Source organism: Mustela putorius, unplaced genomic scaffold (genome assembly GCF_011764305.1).
Source record: "Mustela putorius furo isolate JIRA1106 unplaced genomic scaffold, ASM1176430v1.1 tig00537248_pilon_pilon_pilon, whole genome shotgun sequence".
In the NCBI taxonomy this organism is placed as follows: Eukaryota; Metazoa; Chordata; class Mammalia; order Carnivora; family Mustelidae; genus Mustela; species Mustela putorius.
Genome location: NW_025422387.1, coordinates 21,110 through 48,811, shown reverse-complemented (window position 1 = coordinate 48,811; position 27,702 = coordinate 21,110). Strand labels below are relative to the sequence as shown.

The 27,702-nt window shown below is 50.5% G+C and overlaps 1 protein-coding gene across 1 annotated transcript in view; it reads right to left on the bottom strand.

Moving 5' to 3' along the window:
* The window catches only part of TMEM132D (transmembrane protein 132D), a 518,464-nt gene extending 490,962 nt beyond the window's left edge, over positions 1-27,502 (bottom strand). Inside the window, exons 1-2 of the mRNA XM_045073706.1 lie at positions 27,145-27,502; positions 26,811-26,894 (exon numbers count right to left, since the gene is read on the bottom strand). Of these exons, the coding sequence (XP_044929641.1) occupies positions 26,811-26,894; positions 27,145-27,502 (442 nt within the window). The remainder of the gene's footprint in view (positions 1-26,810; positions 26,895-27,144) is intronic.
* Between the last annotated feature and the right edge of the window lie 200 nt (positions 27,503-27,702).

Genomic DNA, 27,702 nt, shown 5'->3' with positions numbered 1-27,702 from the left:
CTGCATTTGACAAACGGAGTTTCTCCACGACATGGCACAGGACGTGCAACTATCGTATTCCCTACGCAGGGAAGTACCCAGAGCAACCTGTTCCCGGGGACCCTCTGGGTTTGCTCTTTCCTGGGGCTTCCACCTCATTACATTGCTCATTATAATCCCAAGTTTAGGTGAGGAGTCCTGGGTGGGGGAGGCAGGTCAAGAGAAATGCCTTGAAAGGTTCTAGAAGCTGCTGCTAGGCACTTATTATTAAAACCCCCATATATCTCTAGGACATTCATTTTTAATGAGTAATGGAAACCTACAGTCTTCCTTCCAGACCATCCCCCACCCACACAGGAGCCACTGAGCCTGAGGGCTTCCTCCGAGCTCTGTCCACAGACATCTCCCTTGACACCCGGAACACTGCAGATATTCTGAATTCTGGGTCACACGCCTACCTCGGTAAGAAGACCCAGGGAGCACAGCTGGTGTGATAAAAGAGGGTAGAGGTTTCCGATTTCAGAGTTACCACTGGACTAACTTATCCTTCGTAAGAAAAAGAGAGTAACATTTTTCCAAAGTCTCTGCAGTTTGGCAGAAGACAGGCAAATGGTAAAATAGATGTTTAATAATATAAACATTCTGGGAAAGCCGGGCAGGTTAGCTGTTTTTAAATTCTGTAAAGGAAATTAGAGAGCTAAGATAATTAGAAACACAACTAAACTCATTTAATTTTTATTAACTGCACAGAACCAGCCAAATTAAAGTAAAAAAAAAAAAAAAAAACCACTAACAATTTAAATCATGCAGTACCACTCATGACCACAGTGCCATCCAGCAAGTGCTCGCCCCGGGATAAGGAGGAAACAGAGCAGGTGCCTCCGTGAGACCAGTGGGCCTTCCTGCCCCAGCCTTCTGCCCAGGGGCAGGAAGTGACACCGAGAAACCATGCTCTGGCTTCCCACACACCGCCTATTCCAGAATCCCTACTTCCGGCTTGAGCAAAAATCGCAACCTGGTAACCTGGAGGCCAGATCTAACCTACCAGGCTTCATTCAACTCACACAGTGTTAAATCCTTTTTTTCTCCTTATTAGTTATGAGATTTAAAGAATCGGAAGATTTCACATAAAAATAAAGATTTCAGGTTTCCTTTGTATGTAGAAGTTCCAATGCCACTGGGCCCTTATTCCACAGGTCGGCTGCTGCCTGGGAGAGGGGGGACAGATACTAGCCCCCCGGGGGGAACAGTGCCCTCCACAGCCAGCCTCCTTCCCGGGAGAGTTTCTGTGGTCAGCCCACTTGATTCGTGGGGGCCTCCAACCATGTACTGGGCTCATACTTGTGATGTGCTGGTCCTTCTAAGAATGCGAGTCTTCTAGCCCTGCTCTAGAGGGATCTAGAGGGGCTGAATGAGGAGTCTCGGGGGCTGGGATAAGCCCTGTCCATCAGGACGCCGTGGGATTGGCGGAAGGAGAGGCATTTGTCTCTGAGGGTCCTCTGCATTCACACGTTTCCACAGCCTGGGGACATGGACTATGCCCTCCTCGGGGAGGCCTTCCCGGGGCCTCGCTTGTCAGATTTCTGCCCATCCCACCCTGAGACAGTGGACAAGAACACTGTGGGTACAGGACACACCGCCTCGGGCGTATGTGTTTAGTTCTTGTTCCAGCTTTTGAACTAAAGATGTCCTTGATGGTCTTGGAACTCTGCAGAAGCACTCCACGTCACAGGAGGCCAAGCGTCGCGCATGTCCCCACTGTGCCTTCGTGAACCCCTCCTAACAGGAACGTGAATCCATTATCACGTGATTAAATACATGGCTTGAGAGAAATCCTTTCAGAAACGGTAAGATACGGACTTAACAAGGGGCTACATCTTGCTCGTGCTCTTTCCAAGATTTTAACTGGGGCAGTGGGGGTTGGGTAAGTGGGTAAAAATGAGTTGGGGGGAGGATGTGTTTAGAACCAAAACTAAAGTCTGAGCCCCTAAATAAGGGGGCAGGGTAAGAAGGAAGAAAAGCAGGGGTTAAAGCAACAAAGGACAAAGGTTTGTGTTTCTGCAAGTCTACCTTGAGCCGGTCAGGGGCTTGGCCCTGAGCTGAGCTGGGGATGCCCACACCCCCTGACCTCTCTCTTCCTGGAGTTGTGGGTTACCTGCCCGGATGCTGAACAGTTTGCTCTTTGCAAAGGGGACAAAGAGGGGAGCAGCACCCCTTGTGCCAAAGGCGTCTAGGGGTCAGGGGAGGAGTAACTGGCGCACGCCCGCTTTGGACAACTATGCTCCAGGACAGCCAGATCACGCCTTGCCTGATACCCAGACTGGCAGCCTGAGAACCCCACAGACGTGTCTGAGTACATAAGGTATTGGTTACAGTGTTTCATTTTCCTTTTTGCTTAAAAATAATTGTCCAGTGAAAACAATTAAGAGAAGATATGTAAAAATGCAGATTTTGTGATGCTGTTGAACAAACATGGGGAGACCTGACCCCCACTGGATCCCAGCTCACCAGTGACCGTGCCGTGCGCGACCCCCTCTGCACCCTGCTCCTGGGAAGGCAGCTGCTCCACTCCCAGCACCTCACTCTGGCGCATTTCTCCACCCACCGAGCCGTAAATGGCTTCCCAGCGTAGAATCTGCCAGAGAAGCCAGGATAACCTTTCATACGCCCAGTAAAGCTCCCAGATGGACAGAGGCACTTCTCCATGCCAGAGGCCCAAACCACTCTGTGGGAAAGGGAAGCCAGGATGTTCGCGTCACTGGCCACCCGCTGCCGCCTTTCCCTGGACCAACTCTTGGGCGCAAAGTGCTCACATTCCGCCCGGCCGCCACTGGCTCTTACAGCTTCTTTCAGGAAAATTAAGAGAGGTGGTGCTATGGGTTGTTCAAACCTGTCTGGGCTTTTTCCTGCCCACGAAAGGCAGGCAGGCGGGAGGCATCGAGATGAAAATAGCTCCCTTTGACTGAGGTCCAAGGGCAGCTGAGGAACAGCCCGATCCCCACGCCTGGCAGTCGCTCTCCCTCCCACTCCGCGACCACTCCTTGTGGAGCGGACTGTGTTACCTCCCGCTGCCCCCCCTTTCACGATGGGCCTCACGCAGGAGGTTTACTGAAAGGTGCTGATTTAGACCAAACAATGAACTCCAAAGCAGTGGGCAGTCTTGGGGATTAGCATGAGAAAAACCCTAAAAATGTCATTATTTTTGCTGACAAAACTCTTACTGTGGGTCTTGGCTTCCTATTTAACACAGCGCCACTACAAACACAGGACCCCGTTCAGGAAACAGTGATGTAGCGTCTCAGCTGAGGGGAAATGGGTACGGCCCTGCCAAACAGTACTGCTAAGGAGAAGAGAAATTTAAGTCGCACCAACACTGTGGACCACAGCCCGCTCACACTTGCTTCTGCCTAAGTGGGTCTGTTCCTTACTGACGGGACGGGAACAGGCAGGATTCCATAGCATCCCATCTAAATAGCGATGCAGTGGGGCATCTGGATGGCTGGGTCTGCTCGGCGAGCATCCGGCTCCTGGTTTCCAGTCATGATCTTGCGGACGTGAGATTGAGCCCCACGTCAGGCTCCGTGCTCAGTGCAGCGTCTGCTGGGGGTCCTCTCCCTCTCCCTCTGCCCCTTTCCCCACATGTACTCTCTCTCTCTCTCTAAAATAAATAAATAAAATCTCTTAAAAAATACAATAAAATACAGCTGCAGAATCAAAACGGGGACCCAGAGTTGTCATAACTCACCCACTAAAAGAAAGACCCGCTCAGACTGGTTTAGAAATCATAATCGACACACCATGAAATGCAGGAAGGGAGATGACTGGGCATGGGTCTGTCAAGAAAGCAGGGCTGTGGGGCAGCTGGAGGGCGCAGTCGGTTAGGCATCTGCCTTGGGCTCAGGTCGTGATCTCAGGGTCCTGGGGGTCGAGCCACGTGCCAGGCTCCCTGCTCCATGGGGATCTCCCTCTCCCTCAGCAACCCCCCTCCTCCTCTCTCCCTCTCTCAAATATATAAATTAAATTTAATTTAATTTAAAAATCAGGGCTGCAACAGTAATAAGAGAAAAAGTAAATTCCAGATCAAGGATGAAATTTATGAATCTGAAGAGTAACACACACAATGCAGATGTGATGATTATTAATTCTCAAGGGCTTACTTGCATAGCAGTGGAATATGGCAGAACTATAACAGAATTATATATTGAATATTCATAAAGCAAAGGCAATACAAGAAGTAAGGAGAACTTAGAACCCAACAGAAATGGGCGACATATTCAACATACTGCTCTTACTTCTGACAGGTCGTGTGCATGGAATGGGAGGAAGGAAGGTGACGAAAGCAATGGTGTTTAGTTAACAGCCTCCTGTACACACGAAAGGAAAATATCAGAAACGTTCTGTTTCCATTGTCCCAAAACGGTTAGAGACACTGTCCACAGAAGTATCCATAAATCCCTGAGAAAGAAACAATATAGAGTTTTAGACTGCAATCTAGTAACATTCTAAGTTATCTTAAGATAGTAAGAAAGTACTGGAGGAGGTTATGCTGAGTGAAATAAGCAGAGAGTCAATTATCACATGGTGTCACTTACTTGTGGAGCAGAAGGAAGACCACGGAGGACTTTGGGAGATGGAGAGAAGTGAGATGGAGGAAATCGGACGAACCAGGAGAGACTGTGGAGTCTGAGAAACAAACTGAGGGTTTGGGAAAGGAGAGGGTCAGGGGATGGGCGAGCCTGGTGGTGGGTATTAAGGAGGGCACAGCCTGCTTGGAAGACGGGGTGTGGTGTATAAACAATGAATTCTGGAACACTGGGAAAAAAAATAGAATAAAATAATAAAATAAAATAAAATGGTAAGAAAATAATCGCAACAAGCTGACTACTTACAAATTTCTAAACGCTACTAGCAAACCTGGGCTCAAGGTGGAAATCAAAGACTGGCTAGGAAGGAGCTCAGACAGGAGGAGGACATGAGGAAGCCCATGGCCAACACGGGGGACACCAGCTTGGGGAGTCACTTAACGAGGGTTCCCTGTCATGGCGGACAGATGACTCCTGCCCCCAGGAATGAAGAGTCAGACAGACTTTACTCTAATGTGTCCTGTTTAAGTGAACACACAACTTACATTAATAAATCCTTTGTTTTTCAAAATCTGACCTCAGTGTAGCTTGAGAAAATAGTAAATGATATGCAAGTTTAGAAGAAAAAAAAAGAAAGAAAAACCTTTATAAAGACGAATCATCAAAAATGATAAGCCTCCAGTTAACTAATCCAGGAACTATGAGCAGAAACTATAAATGATCAAAATTAGAAATAGGTAAATAAACACAGATGCTTAGGAAATTTAAAGATATAATACCATATACCTGTGTTAATAAATTTGAAAATCTTGGTGGGGTAGATGTTTCTAGGAAACCGTAAAATACGAAAGTGGACTCTGGAAAAGCTATCCCTAAAGAAAAGGACTGGTGATCAGAGGAGATGGGCAGGGGCGGCTGGCTAACCAGTAGCAGAAGGAAAGGTCAGTCTCAACCTGACTACAAACTTGATGCCAAAATATTACTAGCGTTTTAATTAGGAAAAACAGCAGAATATGTCTATCACCAGTACTTAACCAGCAGAGGTCTTAGCAAAAGAAGGCAACCAAGAAAAAGTAAGTAAGAGACATATGGGTTCGGAAGTAAGACTTATTACAGCAGGCAACCCTGAGCGTTTACCTACAAAAGGTTTAAGATACGCCACTGACAAATCTGAAAGCCTATTTTTCCTTATTTTAAAAAATCTAAAGAGGGGCATGTGGGTGGCTTAGTGGTTAAGCATCTGACTCTTGAACTCAGCTCAGGTCTTGATCTCAGGGTTGTGAGTTCAAGCCATGCACTGGGCTCTATGGTGGGCATGGAGGCTCCTTAAAAAAAAAAATAAATAAATAAATGCACAAAACATTAGCATTTCTTCATCTGGGGCGAGCAGTAAATAAGTGATTGTTATGTTGTTTTTGGTAGTTTCCAGAAACACGTGTGCAGCGGTGTGTGTGCTGTGTGTGCATACATACACGTGAACGTTTAACATTTACCAATAAAGGGATGGGGGGGACACCTGGATGGCTCAGTCAGTTAAGTGTCGGCCTTTGGCTCAGGTCATGATCCCAGAGTCTGGGGACCAACCACCACAAAGCAAGTGAAGAGTCTGCTTCTCTCTCTCCCTCTGCACCTTACCCAGCTCCCATATGCACTCTTTCTCTCTCACTTTAACAAATAAATAAAGTCTTTTTTTTTTTTTTAAGATATTTATTTATTTATTTATTTATTTGACAGAGAGAGCACAAGCAGAGGGAGCGACCGGCAGAGGGAGAGCGAGAAGCAGGCTCCCTGCTGAGTAGAGAGACTGACGCGGGGCTCGATCTCAGGACCCCGGGGTCAGGACTTGAGCTGAAGGCAGACACTTAACCGACTGAGGCACCCAGTCACACCTAAATGAAGGCTTTTAAAAAATAAAGGAAGAGTAGGAAATCAGGCCACCTGGGTGGTTTCATGTGTAAACTGTCTCCCATATTCAACAACACTATATGCACGTATACACTACTTAACTTGTTCCCGAACACACACAAGGAGGTATATTCCAGAAGAATAGCAGTCCAGGAATGTATCAAAGACAGGACTTACATAAAATTTCTAAAAATCTCCACAAAACAAATTTCAAACAAATTATGACAAAGTGGAATGGCTCTAGGAGTAAAGAATATTAAAAAACTTACTAATTCATGATTCACCCTATCAACAGAATGAAGAAGAAAAACTATCATAATCATCTTGAGCCTTGCCCAAAAGATCCTTTAGGGAAAGTCAAAACTCTCCCTAAAGAAAAATTAAGTCAGGGGCGCCTGGGTGGTTCAGTGGGTTAAGGGTCTGCCTTCGGCTCAGGTCATGATCTCAGGGTTCTGGGATCGAGCCCCGCATCAGCCTCCCTGCTCAGCAGGAGAGCCTGCCTCCCCCCTGCCTTCTGTTCTCTCTGCTTGTGCTCTCCAGCTCTCTGACAAATGAATAAATAAAATCTTTAATTTAAAAAAAAAGGAAAATTAAGCCAAGCAAAATAAAAGAAATAGCTATTCTTAAAGAAAAAAAAACTCATATTGATATTTATCACCCATGACACCACATGCCTGGAAAATGCACTCAAAACCACAGAAAACAGTCACAAATCCTAAGGGCATAGCAAGGAGGCTGGCGGCGTAAAGCGCGAGGTCGAAACGCATTTCCAGGAAACCATCACCCATTACGAGCGCACGGGCGGCAAGCTGCCTTTATGTTCTTCCATAGAGAGCACAGTATCAACAAACGAATTTAACAAGAAAACTGTCAGACCTCTTTAAGAACACTGCATTGAGGAACACACAATGCAGGGGAAATTACAGGGCTCAGTTCCCTGCCTAGAGGAGTCTTCGCTCCTGCGCTGAGCAGGCCTTGGGCTGGTCGGGGTCAGCTTTGTCCTGCCTCCCCGCACCGCACCTGCCCTCCGAGGCTCACACCATCTCCAACATGGTCCCCTTCCAACCCTCCTTTGCTGAACAGTTGAAGACCTGGGTGGGAGTCACCCCAGATCCACCTGTCCCCATTCTCAGTGACCTCAACATCCACGAAGATGACCCCTAGACCTCCAGGCTCATGGCTCCTCTCTGTGTCTACCCTCTGGAGTGGGCAGAATTACAGGCCCTGAGAAGACACGGCCTTTGTGAATGTGTTACCCGACAGTGATACAGGCAGGCTAGGCCCCAAGACCCAGAGGGGGTCCCCGGGACCAGACAAGAGGGTCCCTGGCCAGGCTCAGGATGGAAATCAAACAGGAGCCAGCCGGAGGTGAGAAAGCGCAGGTATAGACAGCGTGTCTCATAGGGTCTTCCTGGTGAGGGGGTCTTGGGTTTTTTATTGAGGGTGGTGGCTGGGTGTCTGTGTCCCGTCCGGCATCCAGGAACAGGTCAGAACAAAGACAAGGGTCCGGAGGTCATTCCTCTGTGTCCCAGGCACAGAGACATCTAGTTTCCGGTGCGGGTGGTCTGGAATGCCCCCATGACGGCTTCACCTGCTCATTCTCCCTTGTCCCTCCTTACAGGTGATCAGCTCCTTGTCCCTTACAAGGCAGACAGACACTATTTGAATTCTGGGCCGTGTGTAACGTGGAAGTACAGGGCCCAGCAAGAACAGAAGCAGGAAGAAGACCAAAAAGCAGGTTTTCACGGAGTCCTTTGGTTTCCCTACCTCAGCAGGGCAACGTGGGCTTTGCAGGTGTGATTCAGGTGACGATGGCCTGCACTTGACCCAGGGTCATCATCCTGGGCTATCTGGCAGAAGAGCGGGGGGATGGGGGAAGTGCAGTCATGGGAGCCCTTGAAAGCAGCCCCGGGAGAGGAAGCCGGACAGACTGAGAAGTGACAAGGGCCCAGTGTACGACTGGTGGCTTCGGAGACGGAGGTCGCCACGGGAGGACGGACCCAGCTGACAGCCAGCAAGCGGACAGGGACCTCAGTCCTCCAGCACCCAGGAAGGAGATTCTCCCGACGGCTTGAGAAGGCTGGGAGCAAAGTCTCCCCCAAAGCCTGCAGCTAAGAGCCCAGCCCCTGACACCTGACCAGAGCGGAGCCCACCCAGACATGGGACATGCAGACCAGGAGCTGCGCAATGGTGACATCGATGGGACGCCTCACACAGCCAGAGGACACCAGCAGGTCCCTGCAGTGTGGGTCACCCTGCCATCCAGTCCCATCCAGTCCCTGCCATCCAGTCCCAGACAGGGCTGGGTCTTCCCCTGTACCCCCCGAAACCCAGGTACCCACATTCTCACCACGAAGCCACACCCTCCCGGCCGAGGGGTCCCAGCAGCTGCCCTCCCAGAGTCCCCGTGAACCCCACGCCGTCCTTTTCCGAAACCACAGCTTCCACTGAATCTGCCCACAAGCACCTTCTCGCCTGCGTCGAAGAACGAGAGGGACACAATCACACTGCACCGCTGTGCCCCTCCAGAAAGAGCGCTTCCCCTCACAGGCATCACTGTCCCATCCTCGCCCCGCGGTTCAACCACGCTGAGAAGCGGTTCTGGAACGTCTCCAGTTCCTGCAACATGGCTGAGAAGACTGTCCCCCCTGGTTTTGTGCCCCCTGCACCACCGCAGCTGTCCCGGGGGTCGAGACCACGTCCCGGGGCTCAGCATCGGAGGGGCAGCCCCTGTCCGTCCGTCCTGACCGCTCCGCAGCACGCAACAGGCTGGCTCTCCTCCCTGGGTCCCCGTGTCCTCTCTCTCGGACACAAGCAGCTCCTGACTTTCCTTCTCTCTCTGGCCCTCCCTCTCCTTTCTCCCGGATCATCCCTGGCCCACAACGACTAAACGCTAGAATGTCCGCAGCCGTGGTGCCTCCGACTTCCTCCCACACCTGTCCCCTAGGACAGCCCCACTCTTCCTTTGGCTGTAAAAGTCCTCTGTAAGTTTTCGTCTCCTACGCACATGTCCAGGCATGACAGTCCCCTAAACCCCGGAGTCACAGATCCAATGACAACTTGACGTATCTGCTCAGCAGTCACACAAGCTTCTCCAATGTCCACGCCAGCGGACACCGGAAGGGCGCATTCCTTCCCGATCTTGTTCTTCCCGCGCCTTCCCGTCTAAGCGGCACCATCGCGACAGCTGCACAAACCGGAAACACTCGAGTCTCGATTCCTTCCCTCCCTCACCGCTCCTGCCCAAACCGTCAGTGGCTTCTTCATCTCACCTGCTAAGTATCTCCTGAATCCGTCCCTCCAGGGCCAGCCCCCTCCCCGGTCCCAGCCGCACCCACCTCCTCCCTGGGAACCGCTGCAAAACCACGCACTGGCTTCCTCCCTCCTCCCCTCCCCATCCTCCCATTCACGCCCCAGCAGTTGTCCTGTGAACTTGAAATCGACCTCAAGGAGAGAGAAGGTCATTCACCTCCCAAGTCAAACTTTCAGCAGCTTCCTACCTCCTATTTCGCAGTGAAGAAAGCCGAAGCCCCTGGTCCAGGGGTCCCAGGCAGACTGCACGTCAGCGGGGCTCCCAGCAGGGCCGGGCACGAGGGCGCCCCAGCCGGCTTGCGGTCCCCGCACACGGCGCTCTTCCTGACCCAGGACCAGGTACTGTCCCCTGGCTTCGGGATGCCTTTCTCCTGCCGTTCTCCTGACGCCTTAGCATCCTTCAGGACCCAGCGTCAACCTCCTGGGACAGCGGCTGCCACAGACAGACAAGCCTGCCTCAAGCCCCTCCAGCCCCCTGTTCTCCTTCAAACTGTCTCTTCCATTTCTCTCCCCTCGTGATTCCATCCGGAACTCCTTGTCCTGGGTCTCCCCCACCAGCCTAAGAGCTCCACAAGCCGGACACCTTCCCTGGAACATGCTAGATGCGTCGTGGATACTTACAGGAAACAATCCTAAGACATACACAAGAGCGTTAAAGGTGCGGGAACGAACCTAAGGGCTTTTGTTAAATAAAAGTGAGGACACATGTGCAGTGGATTAATACACAGCCATTAAGAGAGCGACGTGGGTCTTGGTTCTATAAAAACTGTCAGAATCCAGGATATACTGTAGGGTGAATGTAGCAAGTTTTGAAATAGCGTAATAATAATAATAAATAATAATAATAATAATAATAATAGGCCCTGCTTGTGAGATCATTAAACAACATAATAAATAAGAAGTCCCCACCACGTCTCAGGGCAGAAACGCACGTGTGCTCCTTAGTCCCAAAAGAGCTGGCCTGTGGCCCCTGGGGTGGGTAAGCACCCACCTGTTCCCGGCACCGACCCACGTCCTGGGCCCCTGCTGCATTTCTGGAATACACCAAGGGCTGATATTTTGTCAAACCAGTCCAAACATTTCTTTTTAAATTACACGCATGTGTAATAGCGTAGTTTCCATTTATAAAGAGGGGTGTGTGTGTCTGTCTGTCTGTCTGTCTGTCTGCCTGACCTCCTGTCTGTGTGACCAGCAGAACGTTTCCCCAAACAGGGGAGATATTTTCTCGGGGTGGTGACATTTCAGGACCTACTGATTTTCTGCTTTAGGCTTGTCGTCACCGTCTGAAGGTTCATGATTATTTTGTATTCTGTTTGCGATTAGAAATCAAAGTTGTTTTGCTTTGGGAAAACAGAGACAGACACAAATGTGAGACATGGTATGAATTTGGGGAAAACCCAGGAAAGCCGCTGACCCCAAGGGAGCACGAGTTGGCGGGTGCCCACGGACGATGCGTGGGGTTTGTCTTTGTCACCCTCCTCCCTCAATCAGTACCGTTGGGACACAAAGGTAACAGGAGTGTGTGTGCTCCCTCTGGGACGAGCGTCACCCAACACTGACCTCAAACCACAGCACCTGCCAGGCCAGTGATCAGAGGAGACTTTCTGGAAAACTGTCCTACTTCAACAGCTCAGAATACATTTTCTGGAGACACAGCCCTCTTTTCTGATAACGCAGGAAGGGATTATCGGCAGAATGTGAATATTTGCACCCGAGCGACTACAGAGAAAAATACGGCTGTCTTACAGTCACATCTGCATTTCCTCCAGTGTTACCACGCCTGCCACTGGGACGTCTGGGTGGTGTGATGCGTTGAATGTCTGACTCTTGGTTTTGGCTCAGGTCATGATCTCAGGGCTGTGGGACCGAGCCCTGTGCTGGGCTTCATGCTCAGTGGGAGTCTGCTCGAGATTCTCTCTCTCTCCCTCTGGCCCTCTCCCACAGGCCCACGTGCTCTCTCTCACTCAACTAAATTAATAAATCATTTTTTTAAAAGTCTGCCATTTGCACGCCCCAAGCCGTGTCAGAGTGGGGCGTGGGCAGGCATTGGCTCCACTCTGCCGACGGAAAAACAGAGCTGCTAACTACGCAAGAGAGCTGACCCGTGCTCCCTTCTCAGACAACGCGGGGCCAAGGGACTGCAAAAGGCACCCTCCATCTACCGTGTGGCCTGTGCCACGGAGAAAACCATGTATTAATTACAGGAAAACAGAAATAAAATAAAACACTCATAAACAGAAAAAGTCAAAATAAAAGAGACACAAATTCTATCTTTGAGCCCATAAATGGCAGATAAAAGTGATGAACGCCACAATTAAGACACGGTGGGGGAAAGATCTACTTTCTACTTCCTCACTGCCCGTCCTCCCGAGTGCCAGGGAAAAGGTCTCTCCGTGAGACATATGTCAGAGGCGTCTTGAGAGCTCACCCGAAGACTATTTATTCTGGATCCGATGCTGCTTCTCCCACGTGAGGCCTCTGATGACAGCATTTGCTCAAATGAACACGAATGACATTCTCAGGCCTCAATGAGTATCTCTCAAACACTGAGATAGTATTATCGAAGACGAAAATTCTGGAACATAGTCACAAACAGGAACATAAATAGACACCACATTTCCCTATTCTGATAATGAGTCAGCAACTAGCACAGCCGTCCAATTTTATCCAAGAATAGCACTCGGTTAATTAGACAGGAGTCAGTCTAATAACTAGCTGACATTAATAAGAATAGAAATGGATAATAAGAAAAGTTGTTTACGACGGCCTGAGAACAGTAAAAGCTAGTACGGTATCGTATAAAGTTGGAGTGACCATAAACGCCTTTCTTACAAATACACCACGCTTGCCATTAAAATTCCTCACGGTAAAATCTGGACTACACCTTCCTATATTGCATGTTCATGTGGTCGGTGTGTAAGTTCTGAGGCCCTTCTAGGTGTCAGATGCCGTTGGGTTTCTCTGTAGCTGCACAGATGTTCTGTTTCTGCAAGGGACAAGCAGGAACAGAGCAGCAGGTGACAAGAGGTCATCTTCCTTCCCTGCGGACATCCGGAGGAAGAATGGGTAAGGGGGAGGAGTTCACAAATTTGGTCTCTGCAATTCAGAGCCTGGGGGGGAAAAAAGTCTGGCTCTGGACATCTACGTACCATCAACATGGGATTAAAGGTTCTGTAGGCAAAGCCTCGGAAGGTTCTCACTCAACTGGAGCGAGTGAAGGAAGCCAAAAGTCAGCAAGCCGGAAGAACGCAAGCATCAAGTCAAAGATTAAGTAAGACAGAATGTGTGTTTCTAGGTCTTCTCCAAGATGGCAGGCTGCCCGTCAAGGAAAGAGCATCCAGACGGATTCATGCTCTAACCCTAGACTGTGCCCCCTCCCTGCGTTGCTCACTGCTGCAGAAAACCGAGACATGAAATAAAAACACAATTCTTGGGCGCCTGGGTGGCTCCGTGGGCTAAGCCTCTGCCTTCGGCTCAGGTCATGATCTCAGGATCCTGGAATCGAGCCCCGCATTGGGCTCCCTGCTCAGCAGGGAGCCTGCTTCCTCCTCTTCTCTCTCTCTCTCTCTTTCTCTCTCTCTGTGCCTACTTGTGATCTCTGTCAAATAAATAAAATCTTTAAAAAAAAAAAAAAGGCACAATTCTCACTACTGAGTAAAAGAACGCTTTCTCAGATCACACAGCCCTTAAAGACAAGGGAGGCGTCTTTCCTGCTTCACAGCCACCCACCCAGGAATGCCCAACGCGGCGCCAAGAAGGGGCATCCGGAGCAGGGCTGGGAAGGACAGCTGGCCTCTCGGTTCACGGTCCCTACCATGACATCCGTCCTGCTGGACAAATAAAACTGGCTAAGCAACCATGACCCTGCAGGCACATTAAGTTCGGAGCTGGGTGAAATCGGAGGAAAACCACTGCAAGCCCCCAGGGCTGCCACGGACGGAGGTACGAACCCATCCCCGGCCTTCTGTGGTAAAGCAGCTCACTGATCAGCTGAGCGAACCCTGGAGTCCAGGGACCCTAGGCTCCGGGGAGACTGTCCCCTGTTCCCTCTGTCACCTCCCCCACCTGTGAAACGGGAACAAGAACGGTCCTCAGTGAGTGCAGCTGTCCCCAATGGTGTCCCTGGTGTGCGGGAGCACGCGGTGCGGGTGAGCACGCGGTGCGGGTGAGCGGTCAGCGGTGCCGGTCGGTGGTCAGCGCGGCTGCGGGCGTGGCTCCTGCTGGTCGCAGCTCAGCCCTGGCTGCATGTGACTCCATTGCTGTCACCTACTGCTGATGGCTTGGGCACGTCCCCCACTCTGCTCTGTGTTCACCGGGGCCTCGGGCGGTACTGGGAGCAGACATTCCTGTTCTGGAATCTTCTTGATGCCACCCAGAGGCGTCTTCCCCTTCCCAGCGAGAAGCCAGTGCCCCTTCCTCTCCTGGCCGCTCTCCTCTCCTCCCCCTTTCTCTCTGAAGCTAAGGCAAATACCCATCCTCTCTCCCAGGAGACCTGCCCCACCTCTGACATCCTGCCCACCACAGAGACCATGCCCTCGCTGACCTTGAATTCTTTTAGGACTGATTTCAAAGGCCGTTCTCCCTGTGCCAGGAATTCTGGAGCCGCTCGCTGGAAAGCGTGCTGTTCCCAGCTCACCCCAAGTATTGACAAACCCCTTTCCAACCACCATGCACTTGCCCTTCCCAACAACCCTGGGAGGGTGTGGGCCCCACGGAGTCTAGGCACAGAGAGGCTCTGGGTCTTTACACAGACGGGGCAGAGCTGGGGCACAAAGCCAGGGCTTCTGACCCAGGTCTGGCACCGGTTTCCACTCTGGAACACTCACCCATACATTACAAATCTCTCGAACTCAGAGTGAGCCACAGGGTTCTTCAAAGGCAATGCTCCTATGTCATCGGAGGTAGACCAGAAACCCATGTAATTCCAACCGTACGTGTTTACATGGTATGCCCACTACGCTGAGCCTCACTTTGGAAGGACCAACTGTAAAACGCACGTAAGGGCTCCCAATGAAGGAGCTCATATGTGGGGTCCAAAGACACTGTATATACACATGCCAGAGCAAGAGGAAAAAACAAAACTGGATTAAGTGCCCCCCAAATTTTAATTAATAAATCAGCAAAGACTCGGAAAAGGCGCAAACCAAGCCTTGATAAAACAACGGGCAGCACAGATGACTCCGGGCTCTGCTCTGCCCACCCACCGTCCCCGCTCCCCTGCCCCTCCACCCTCCACCCTCCCTAAACCGATTTTAAGAGTGGACTGAAATTAACCACCTGAAGGTGACACTTTCTGTCTCCGATCCTGATCTCACACGTTCTATAGTAAAAGCAGTCCCTGATCAGTCATTTGGGAAACACTGAGTTCAAGGAGTGGAGACAGATCTTCCCCGAGACCCTGTACATTCTTTAAATAAGGACGTGTGCTGTGAGCCTGCCCTTCTGGAATCTGTACTTGGGTTCTGACCACAGAAAACCAAAGTAAAGTTCTTCTGCGGGGTCAGCTTCCCAGGGAACACGTGTGGCAAGACAACCGGATGGCTGGTAATGACCAAAGGAAGTCACAGAGTTGGCCTTTCAGGGGTTTGAAGTGGTACCTCCAACATCAGGAAATGGGCTGATTTACCTGGAAGACACCTAGAGACAGACTGACGTCCCCTAATTCAGGATATGAATATCTACCCTCCCTGCCAAAAATAAGGTTGCCCACAAAGGCAGCCAGAGGATGATTTTTCAGAGGGGAAGCAGGATCGCAAGCAGGTCTGAATAATCTGTTTGGTCTGAAGACATGTCATAACATCCATTGGAACAGTGTTGGTCAGGGACAAAAGTGAAGGAAAAGACGCGGGGGCCATTTGGACAATGCCTCTCAAACTTGAACTTGGCAGTGGGATCTTCCTGAAATGCAGATTTTTGACTCAGCCTGGGAGGTGGCTGAGGATGGAAATCTGCATTTGTGTCAGACTCCCAGGGGGCTGCGGACACCTGTGGCCACAAGTGGGACCAGCAAAAATTTAGGGAAGATGACACCTGATCTGTGAGGAGGGTTGAAAGATATAGTCTTTGTGCTCAAAGGGCAAACTGTCAGGGAGACAGAAAATCAAGATGTCAGAAAGATGCTGGAGAACTGGAAGAAAACAACCCGAAGCTGTTAGCAATATGTCAGGGGACCAAGGACATATGGACTGGTCATGCTAGAGAAAGGATGCCCAGTGGTGTCCCCGAGGACACAGAGTGGCGGCTGGAGGGCAGCAGGAAGCACGGGAGAAGAACCTGAGATGGGTGAGGAGTCCTCGTGGCCACAGGCTCAGGGACCCGCTGAGAGGACTCAGCCCTCAGCACACAGCCTCGCTCATGACTTCGACTCACGGAAGGGACACAAAGCAACACGAGCAAAGGGAAAAGGGGCTCAGGCAGTGAGGTCTGGGGGAGCCCCCTCAAGCTCCCAGAATCCCATAAGACAAGTTTAGTTCCAAGTAAATGTGACAACACGTGTGAGGTGCTGTCATCAGAAGCCCAGGGGAGACTCAGCACCAGGGCGTCCAATGGGGCTGTCACAGAGACACCCCCCGCCTAGCACCTGCCAATGTCCAGACTGACCAAAGATCAGGCATTCAGCATGAACCCCACTATCTGTACAGTGAGGCTCAGTGAGCCCCTCCTATCAATCAGAGAATCGGGGGAAGGACCTTCCTACAGTCCCAGGTCCCAGACCCCAACCCCAAGGCCAGCTCTGCAAGCAGTCCTTCTAGCCACAAGCACAAAGCCAGGTCTGCCACGGGAACGGGTTCTGCACATGTGTCTTCCTGCCCCCCAGTGCTCTGTGCAAGGGCCCTGGGGCCGGGAGAGCAGCCGGCTCGTGAACAGGGAAGCAGGCCTGTTTGTCAGGAGCTTTGTGGGCGAGAAAAAGATCCCCAGGTGGTGAGGGATCACATCTCAGGCTCCAGCACTTACTGGCTACGTCCCACTTAACCTGTCCAGACCTCAGCTTGTTAACTGTGAGCTTAATGCAGTTGAGGGACAAGCAGAGAGCCCATCTGTGAACAAAACAGCAGAGGACTCTCCAGCCTCCAACAACTGATATCCCTGAGGCCCTGCAGGGAACCAGGCATAAGTGTGAAAGCGCTTTCCATTTTTAACACCTCTAATGCCCAGAACCAGTGCTGCGAGGTCCGGTCTGTCATACCCTCATTTTACAGACGAGAAAACAGAGGCATGGAGAGAGCAAGTGACTTGCCCAAAGCCACAGAGCCTGCGGGGGCTTAGCGGGAATTCAAATCGGGACCTGCCAAACCATCAGGCAAACCACGCTGATGCAAACGCTTCCATTCACAGCGCGGGACGAGCCGGTGTTTTTATTTCACGGACCACGCTCTGCCAACGGCATCGCCACCGGATGGATGGCAAGCAGGATCCCGCAGCGAGGCCTCAGGGCAACTCCGTAATTCTTCACTTACTTTTGGTTTCTAAGAAGTGTTGATCACGGCTCTGCCCACCCCAATCCGTCCATTGTTAGGTTTCAATCGTGTTTTAGCCCACCAGCTCCCAGCGAAGGTTAGATTGTGTCAGGAACTGTGAGTGGCCCCCAGACTTCACACAGCCTCATCCCCAACATGCCGGCTCGGAGGTGGGGACAGTGGCAGGTGATGGATAGGAGTTAGGGAGGTGGTACGGATGGCCCCGTGGTGGGGTCAATGAGAGGGTCACGCACCCCCACCCCCACCCTCCGTGCGAGGACACAGGAGAAGCTGGCCATCTGCAAGGCGGGACCTTGACCTTGCACTTCCAGCTCCCACACCTGGGAGACTAAATGCCTTGTCTCCATATTCTGTCGCAGCGGCCCGAGCTGACTATGGCCAATTAACTATCTCCTGGCCTGGATGGGGTCCAGGGCTCTGTAGGCTCGGCGCACTTCTGCCTCCCAGCAAACAGCCCTTCCATGCTCGGGGCAGAGAGGAGGGCAAGCGAGGGACCCCCTTCTCTGCAGGATAGTCCACCGTTTTCCACTTGGTCTCCAGCAACTGTGGACCTTGTTCCTTTAATGCAGACTCTGAGTTATTTCCTCCTGTGTCTGAGTTATTTCCTCCTGTGTCCAAAGACAGCTTCCTCTTTGGGTCCCTCGGAGTGTCCCAGGGGACCCCACCCAGCACAGTCTCCTGGAGGGGCTACGTTGCCCGTCTTCCGTGCCAGGCAGGGCACCCCCGCGCCTCCCACGGCTGCTGCCCCTTGCCTTCTCACGGCCTGCTCTGTCAGCAGATTGCTGGCAAGGGCCTTAAACTCTGGCCATACCCCAGGACGTCCTCTCTCCTGCAGGGGACATAAGCATCTCTGCTGGGCCATGGGGTGCAGGAAAGCCTTCCATGGGGCCCCGGGTCTCTTTCTTCCCCACTGCCCGGGCATCACGTGTGCAGCTGGGCTGGCGGACCCACCACTTTCAAGCACCAGACATGTGCACAGGAAGTATCGGTGGTTTTGGACAGGTCAGGGTAAACGGAATGGCCCTGGGCTCTCCTCAGGGCTGTTCCCAGAGAGTCCTTCTTCCAGGTATGCTCCCTAAGGCCAGGAGGGGCCTTGTCACCTGCTTCTCTCACGGAATGAGCAGAAGTGCTGCATGTCATTTCCGGGTAGACATTTCAAAGGCCAGCCCCTGATTCCACAAGAAGCCTGGCAGGTGTCCCTGAGCAGCCTGTGTCCACCTGTGTTCCCAAGTGAGCAGGACTAGAGTGGGACTAGAAGGGACCCATCCTGCTGAAGTCCATCTTCTCCGGGTGTGACACAGCCAGTCTCCCCCAGGAAGAAAACCTCAAAGCCACCTACCCTTCCTCCTGCTTCCTACGTTTCTGATGGGGAAGGGCACCGAGGGCTCAGCCCTCAACACCGAGAACACACAGGAAGAGGTCTTCTCTGAACTCAGTCCGGGGAAGTGAGCGACTCTACTGGAGATCGGGGGTTCCTTCAGTGTCCCCACTGTCCCCACACCGAACACCGGACTTCAGAAGCCAGAACACGGGGTTTGGAGCTGACCTCACAACCAGGAAGGAAACAGCCTCGTCATGAGGTGGGGAGAGGTCTGGGATGGGGAGCCCCAATGGAATGCCGCTAGGAAACAGAAGTGTTGAGGGATCCTTTTTGTGAATTTTTAAAATGAAAATGGGGGTGGGGGAGAGGGGAGCCTGGCCGGCTCAGTCAGTGGAGTGTGCAAATCTTGATCTCAGCGTCATGATTTCGAGCCCCATGAGGGGTACAGAGATGACTTAAAAATAAAATCTTAAAAAAAAAAAAAAAACCAGCATACATGTAAGGTGTGCAGCATGACAATATACGGGTGCCCAGGGAGAGGACTGTCACAGTCATGCTAACTGCCCCATGTTCGCAGTCTCCCCGGTCCGTGTGCTGAGAGCGTCTGAGATGAGAGCACCTCTGAACCGTGGCCACCACGCCGTCCGCTAGCTCTCTAGCCGAACCCGCACCTTCACAGCCTGTGACCGGCATCTCCCCAACACACTCCCACCCACCCCTCCCTGCCACGCTGGCAATGAGACCAGGGGGAAGGATCCCAGGACATCAGAAACCCACCATGAACTCTGTGCAAGAACACGAGCCAGATGCGGTTTTTGAAGGTGTATCTTCCCAGAAAGCAGAGTGAACGAATTCTGTCTGGGACGGGGATGCAAAACCCAAATAGGATTGTACCACCAGGCTTCTAAAAATGAGAGTAGGACAAAACCTGAAAAATGCAACACGGTTCTCGCGATACAACATCACGATCCGGCAGGTCATGTGACAAGCGCATCTCCCGCAGCAATAAATGCTCTCAATGCCACTTAATAACCAAGCCCTTCTTTCTGCTTGGTCTTCCAGGGGCTCTTTGCATGCCTGACCTTCCTGCTCGCCTGTGAAATAAATACTATTATTACCATCCCCATTTTCAGGTGAAGACACGGAAGGGTGAAGAAAGCACGGGCCCTACCCACTGGCCACAGGCTAAGGAAGAGCTCTGTTCAGTCTGCCTTGGCCCAAAAGGCATTTTTGCATGCTGTAGAGTCAGTGAACATGGAGAGCTCTGGGGACCGGGGGCAGATACAAAGACATCAACACCTGTACCGAGGCTGGTTCCCTCCTCCTGTACCTGGTGCTCGGGTAAGCCAAGAGCAGAATTTGGAAAAGATCACTGGGTGCTCTTTTAGCCTCAGAGCTTATGAGACATGGCCCAAGGTCATTTCTGTCCTAATTCTTGCTCTTGGAACCCATGTTCTGAACAAGGAACCTCCAAGGCCCCCAGGATGCCTAACTTCCCGTTCTGACGTTCCAGGGAGGGAGGGTACGTTTTCCGGCCCGCCTTGCGGGAGAACATGCGATCCAGCCCCCAGGGAACTGTACCACCAGTCTCCAGGGCAAAAAGCGGGCTGCAGACGTTCTTTTGTCCCCGGAAGAGATGAGCTAATTTTTAACCGCCTCCCCTCGAGGAAGCCCATTGCAAGCTAACAGATGCACTAAGTGCTGGAGTCGTGTTCTTAATGTGAACACGGGAACGGGGAAAAGCACATCCATTAAAAAATAAAATATGTATAAGCTGCTTGCTACATTCACGAAGTGATTAAAAACGTAATCTTCCCGAAGAAATGTGCCACATATTTGTTTATATTAATGTTAATAACTTGCTAACTAATGATAAATGTATGATAATTTATTCTAAGTGAAATGAAGTGTGCCCCAAAGACAGAGCCTGTAAATGAAAGCTTATGTTCACCCGAGTTTACAGCAGGCGCATTAATAACTATATTCTCTTACCGCAGTGAAAATGACTGTATGGAAATTATATGCAAAGGTACCCAGAGTAGCCCAAAAAAATGGCGAAGTGGGGTCCTCGGAAGCAGAATTATTGGTGAAGGTTCTCGGCCACGATCTGGCCCCTGCTGCCGTGGCTCGGAAATCCATCTCGCAGGGCAAGAGAAAATTCGACCACGAGCTCTTTGGGCGTACTTAAGATTCAGGATTCTTCGTCTTTGCTTCTCCATACACAAATAGAATTAATAAAAACCGCCTAATGTTCTATTGTGTGCATTTAGAAATCATTAAGCCCAACTATTTTTGTGAATTTAGAAATTATGTAATTATTATCTTTATAAATAATGTTAATTCTAATTTATCCATGCTCATACGTCTCAACCCTGCCGAATTACAACCTATCCCCTCTGGCTGGATACGGTGTGAGCACTGCAATGACATCCAAGTGGCCCCCGGAGGCACTCAATGACATCCAAGTGGCTCTCGGGGGCAGACATGGCTGGTCAGCTAGATGGAGACCTTTATCCTCTCTCTCTCTCTCTTTCTCTCTCTCTCTCTCTGCTAATACGCAGGAGGGAAGGAAGGAGGGAGGGAAAGAAAGCGGAAGGAGGAGGATGGAAGGAAGGGAAGGCGGGAGGAGAGGGAGGGAGAGGTGCGAGGAAGGGAGGGGGAAGCGCTAGAGGGAGGGAGGAGGAGGAGGGAGAGAAGGCATGAGAAGGAGGGGAGGGGAGGGGAGGGGAGGGAGGTCTCATCTGTGACCAGGGGGCAGGCAGGAAGGATTCATCCCAGCAGGACCCCTGCTGCCTGAGCAAGGCCTGGTGACTCTCAACACTCAGTCTCTCTGGACACTCAGTCTGAAATGATCAAAGGTCCCAGAGCCCAGAAGCAGGGGCTCTACCACTGACGGGAGCAGCGATGGAAGGTGCCATCCAGTCCCATTCAAAGCTCCAGCTGGCAGGCCAGGCTCCACGTCTGTCCGTCTGTCTCCCTGTGGGTTCAATCTCCTGTCTCATTTGTGAAAAACCATCTGAGCATGAGGTCACTACACTGTGTGCGTGAGTGTGCGTGCACGCGCGTGTGTGTGCATGTGCACAGGGATCCTGACAGAGAGCATGGATCACTACCCAAGTACATTCCGGCATGTCTTAAATGCAACGATGTATCTATATTAGCTCTTTGCCAAGCAAATGTAGGGCTTATGTAACAAAGTAGCAATACCGCTCTGCTTCTCCGCAGGTGACATAAAGGCTTCCCATGAATCACTAAAATCAGGAACAGGGTCCCTTCCTAACACCATAAAGAGAGGAATTACTGCAGTAAGAGGACTGCCTCGCTCTCTCCTGGGGTTTACACACACTGTTAGTGAAACACGGTAGTGTGAGGCAACAACTGTTTATCTCCAGAAACTTAAAGATTTGGGCAGTTTGTAAAAAATCAGTTTGTAGCTATAGCTATTAACAGGCTAATTACGGCAACCATTAACAAATCTATTCTCTAATTGATTCCAAATTTTGCAGAGCAGAGAAGAAAAAACAGATAAAAGGGGGGGACATCTATTCCTTAACCTACAGGCAAAAGGGATTTCCTTCAAGATGACTTGCTAGGAAACAGAAAACGTGACTTCGGTGTTTGTTAACTGTCCCTAATCACCCACGTGTGTGACTGCTGCCACATCATGTCTCCAAGGGAAAGATTGTGGCATTTATACAGTAACAGAGAGGGCACATAAATCTAATAATAATTTTTTTAATAGGTGCTGCTTGTTATGTTTGAAAAATGCACATTTGTGGCAAATCCTCTCTGATAACTTCATCTGACAGCTCCACCCAGAATAACCTATTTATTCTCAAGGATGTTCCTTTCCAGTGGGAAATGCACCTGGACCCAAGCAAGCTAACTTCAGCTCCTGTGTGTTCTTCACAAGGTGGGCTGTTCTGTCACGAAGCTTTAGTACCAAGTTCACACTTCCAAATGGATTTATTTAAATTCCTAGATTTACAAACAAAACACCTTCTAAAATTTTGCATAGTAGAATCAGGTAAAAAAAAAAAAAATCACCCTTTATTTTGTCTTCCTGAATGAGGCAGGTTCTCTAAATAGAAGCATCTATGCTTTTACGGAAGAGGAAGGAAGGAATGTGTTCTGACTCTACACTTGCTCACGAGCCTTAGGAATAGGCATTGTGCCACCAAGCAAAAAACTGTTTTCTTGTTTCTGTGGTTTTGATTTGTGGTTCATATTCTTAACCCAAAACATCAGTTAGACCGCGTGCTTCCCAATGAATGAGCTCCAGCCTCTCGTTGGTCCTCAGACGTCCGTGGCTCTTGGGAGCCCATGAAATATACATGCTGTGGCTCTGTGCCACCTGCAGATGGAAAACGTCAAGTAAAACTTAAGGGTTTGGAAGCTGATCTCCAAAAGGCCTGGGAAGGCTAATTCAATACATCTGTCTTACACGATGGCCCACAAGATGGAATCCAAAACATCTAGGTTTTCTCTTCAAACAAAAAATAAAGCTATTTCCCAGACTCGATGCTAAACAGCTGTCCCACCAAACAAAGATATTAACCCTCTGACATGTTCATGAATCAATGAAATGCAATCATTCGAAGTGCTTTTCGGGAAGGGTGGCTCTCCCCATCACAGAGTGTGTGGCACTGGATTCCTGCTCTGAAACCCTGCCCATAAATCAGGATGAAAAGCCGTGGGAAAAGCTGTTGTTAACTCAGACATTTCAATGGCACCTTCCCTAAATCACTCTTCAGCTCAGATAAAACTAAGAAAATAAGACAGCCATGAGGGAACTGCTAGAACAGAAACTCTTGTCTAATGTTCTCCCTGAAAGTCCTGAGAGAATGATGGCATCGGTTGTCCAGACCCAGCGTGAGGGAGGTCCAGGACCCCTCTAGGTGCAGGGCACAAGGCCACGTACCTGTCTGTAGGCCGACAGATAAGGGCTGTCCATCTCGCACAGGCCTGACTCCTCTCTCACCCAAATTTTAAATCTGGCCCCTCTGCTCTGAATTCCAAAACAGAAAAGTGAAACAGGGCTGGCTGAACACAGACGTGGCTCTGTGTGTAGGAGACATTGCTAAAGCTTTATTTAAAAGAAAAAAAAAATCACCTGTCACATATGGGAAAGGTTTTTCTGCACCGCCCCCCCGTATAAGACAGCTCTTAGAAATTAATTTTTTAAAAGGACAAACATCCCAACATTAAAAAAAAAAAAAAAAAAACAACCAAAAAGGAAATATAAAGCAAAGATGATTCTCAAAAACACAGACAATATGGGGAAAACAACTAAGAACATAATGTAATCTAGTTATAAGTAAAGATTATCAAACAAAAAGCCCAAACCCAAAGGAACCACACTGGGGGCAGAAGGTAATGTCTGAGGCCGTCCAGAGCCTTAGGTGCCAGGAGGGAAGAGCCAAGCTGGGCCCCTGGGTGTGAGAACTTCCCAGAGCTTGGGCTCACAGAGCACGTGACCTGGCGTGCTAACCCACCAGCTTCTGCAGGGCCCAAAACCAAAGACACCCCCGGGCAATAAAGGACATTTTGGGTAAGGACCATGTATATACCTGCACTTCCATCACCCAGAAGTAAATGCATATGAACACAGATGGACAGTGTGACCTGTCAGATATCACATATATTGTACTGGAGTGTGAATTCATAATTCCCACATACTTAAATATTTACACATGCATATACTGTATTGATACATATACACACATGTAACACATGTGTACTTACATATTTTTCCTCATGTATGAATTATACACCTAACCTCTAATAATATATTCTGTGCATTATAAAATGTAATCTCAACACTTTCTGTGAGCATTGCTTATGAGAAAGTTTACAGGGAACATGCAAAGAAAAGCTCCAGTATTTTCTGTCCACACACGCTCAGGAGCACCACCGTCTTCAGAGACCACGGCTCAGAAAGGCTCCCCTCTCCGGCTTCAGGATGTACCCAGCAGCAAGGAAGGGGGTGTGGCTGGGAGGGAGGAAGACCTATCGGTGACCTTGGGCAGGGACAACCCCAGAGCTTCGGCGCCCCACTGGCGGGGCCCTGGGGACACCTGCCACACCGGTCCAGCAAGAGGATGAACGGCAGAGCGTAGGTCAGGTTTCTGGGACCCAGGCTTGAATTCCTTTCTTTAAATGTTTTCCAGTTCTCAGTATATAATAAATGGGAATAAAAAAACCCAGACCTGCCAAGTTCAACCTAGGAAGCAACTTCCACTTAGAAAAAAGTTAAAACAGAAGGATACTCCAGACCTTCTGAAATGCACCAATTCAAAGTAGAATGTTCAGTTCACTGGGCTTTGCCTTCCTGGCGAGTTACGTGGGATGTGCTCCCTTCTCCAGCCAAGGGTTTCTGCAACTTGGTCACAAAGCACAGGTACAGTTCGGGCAAATGGTAACTATGTCCCCATACACACGCCTACCTAACATACACTACATGGCAAACATGCCGTGGGCACACACACACATACACGCACATTTATCTGTACACATATGAAATCATGATATTAAATAAAAATTATGACTTTCTTTTGAAGTCTCAATAATATAGCCACCAAAAGTTTTCAGGGTGCTAGGTATAAGGCTCTCCCTTCTTGGAAAATATCAAACCTCAAATGAAAGAAAACGACTCAAGCACTTCTGAAAACCCATTTCTGAGTTTAAAAAAAGGAAAAAAAGAAATACCACCATAGGTGGGTATTTCAAAGCCCGCCTAAGAGTCTCTAATTAGATCAAACAACTTTTTATCTCAGGCATTCAGGGCTAAGAGACGGTGAAATCCCAGTTTAATCAACCCTAAGTCCCACAGCTCCTTGGAGAGAACTTCTTCAAAGCCATGAACTTCAGCCAAGAGTGTGTTAATTTTGCCTTTTGTGTTTCCTGCCCTCTATACTAATAATGAGGTGCACTGAAATGTTAATGCTGTTTGGAGTTCCCATTTAAACTATTTCTTAAACTTCTGCCCTAAGGTCCCTCCCTTTAAGTAGATGAAGTTAGGATTTGCAGAGGGAGAGGCAAAGACAGAATATGGTGGGAAGACAGGAGCTGAAGGTGAGGCCGTCAACACTGAAATATTAATTGTATTTAAATGAGAATTGCTCCAAGGTGCCCAAGCACTGACCTCAGGAATATTCAAGAGGAAAAATTAGTATCTGGTTCCTTTAATGGAAATTAAGATCGGATATAAGAAGACAAAGAACAAGGAGGAGGAGAGGAAGAATGGCTGGTATTTGCAATCCTAAGACCCAGGCACTAGCCTCTCTTGCCTGAAAATGGTTCTTGCCACAGTCACTACATCCAATTTTCCCCCAAAGAGTCCCGGACAACCCACCGGCCCACTCAAGAGATTCTGGGAGGCTCACAAACCGTATCAAGGACAGAGTCATGCCATACACACGGAAGTTATGCTCTTTCCAGCTGACATCAGGAGAAAATGTGCAGGTCAGGCTAATTTCCAGCATTACTGATCTACCCTACGAATGGAGACAGGACAGGTCGGACCACCCAGGGAGATATTATTCAACCCACTCATTTTTGCTGTGTTTGACTGTTATTCCTATTTTTCATAAATAATTCTGGCTTCCTATTTATATTTATAATATAAAATTCTACTATAAAATAAGTCTTTTTATTTAAAAAGTGTCCCTTTACAGGAAACGAACATTAAGCAAATAAGACTATGGCTGGGTGCAGATATGGCAAAAAAATCATAAAGGTAAAGTGCAAATGACTTGCGTTTGGGAATCCCGGCCGTGCTCACTAGCGCGGGACAACCTCATGAAGTCGTGGCATCAGACACGTTTTCATCCTGGGGGAAATCATCAGGTGTATTTGAATGCAAGATCCATTTTAAAAAGATTTTACTTATGAGAGAGAGAGAGAGTGAGAGCACACGAGCAGGAGAAGGGCAGGGGGAGAGGGAGAGAGAATTCTAAAGCAGACTCCCAGCAGAACATGGAGCCCAAGGAGGGGCTTGAGCCCAGGACCTTGCGATCACTACAGGAGCTGAATACCCGGCAACACCGCTCAATCAACTGAGCCAGCCAGGTGCCCCTGCAAGGTCCATCCTTTAGAGCAGAATCGCCAAAAAGACTGGAGTAAACAGGATCCCTGATTGGTCCACGTAAGACTTTTCTGCAGAATAAGAGAAAACTAAAAATGCATTTATTTAAAAAGTAGGTGAACTATAGAGACGCGTAAGAATGTAACCTCTGAACAGGGCGGAGGCGTAGCGGGCTGCGACGACATCAGATCCCGGCGGCTCCGCCAGACGGTCCCCGCCATCCCGCACACCTGCAAGCGCGGCAGAGACGGAGGAAGAGCAGCAGCTCGAGGCACGGAAAAGCGACCACTTTCTGGAAGGCGGGACGGCGGAGCCGGAGTCCCAAGTTACAAGAAGGGGGGTGGGGGGCTGCCCTGCAAGCCACGGAGCCCAGAATCCGATGCAGAAGTCGGCTCCCCGGACGGACGCGCTCCAGGGGCTGAGCGGGGCGGGCGGGCCTCACGGGGACAGCGCGGTGTCGGGTCCCGCGGGGCCACAGACACACCGGGGGTCCGAGTGGCGGAGCTGCCAGGTCCGGAGCGGGGAAGCCGACTGCGGACACGGAGCTGCCCCGCTCGGTCACCTTCACCCGCGGCCCACGGCAGCGGCGGGCGCCGCTCTCCCCGCAGGGACCCCGCAAGCGCGCCGGGACGCGCACCGTCCTTCTCCGCGGCAGGATCCGCCGGCTGTGGAGACTCCACGGGCCGCGCCGGACACAGAGACGCGGGCACAGGCCGGGGGAGCTCCAGCAGCCGCAGACCAGGGAGCCGGGAGCGACCGCCAGCTCTTCTCCGAGGGCGCATGAGCAGCGGGACCCCGAGCTCTCCGCTCCTCCGGGCCGGAGACTGGGCGCCGCCATCTTCATTCCCGACCTCCCCTGCGCTACGGAGAGCGCTCGGGGCACAAAAGCTCCAGCGCGAAGCGGATGACTTAGCCCCACCCCTGGCAAGGCCAGCCCAGTTCCAACGCGGGCAGAGACCCTGGCGATCGCGGCCACAGGCCCCGCCCCCAGAAGATCAGCAGGAACATCCGGCCGAGACCAAGCTCGCCGATCAAGGA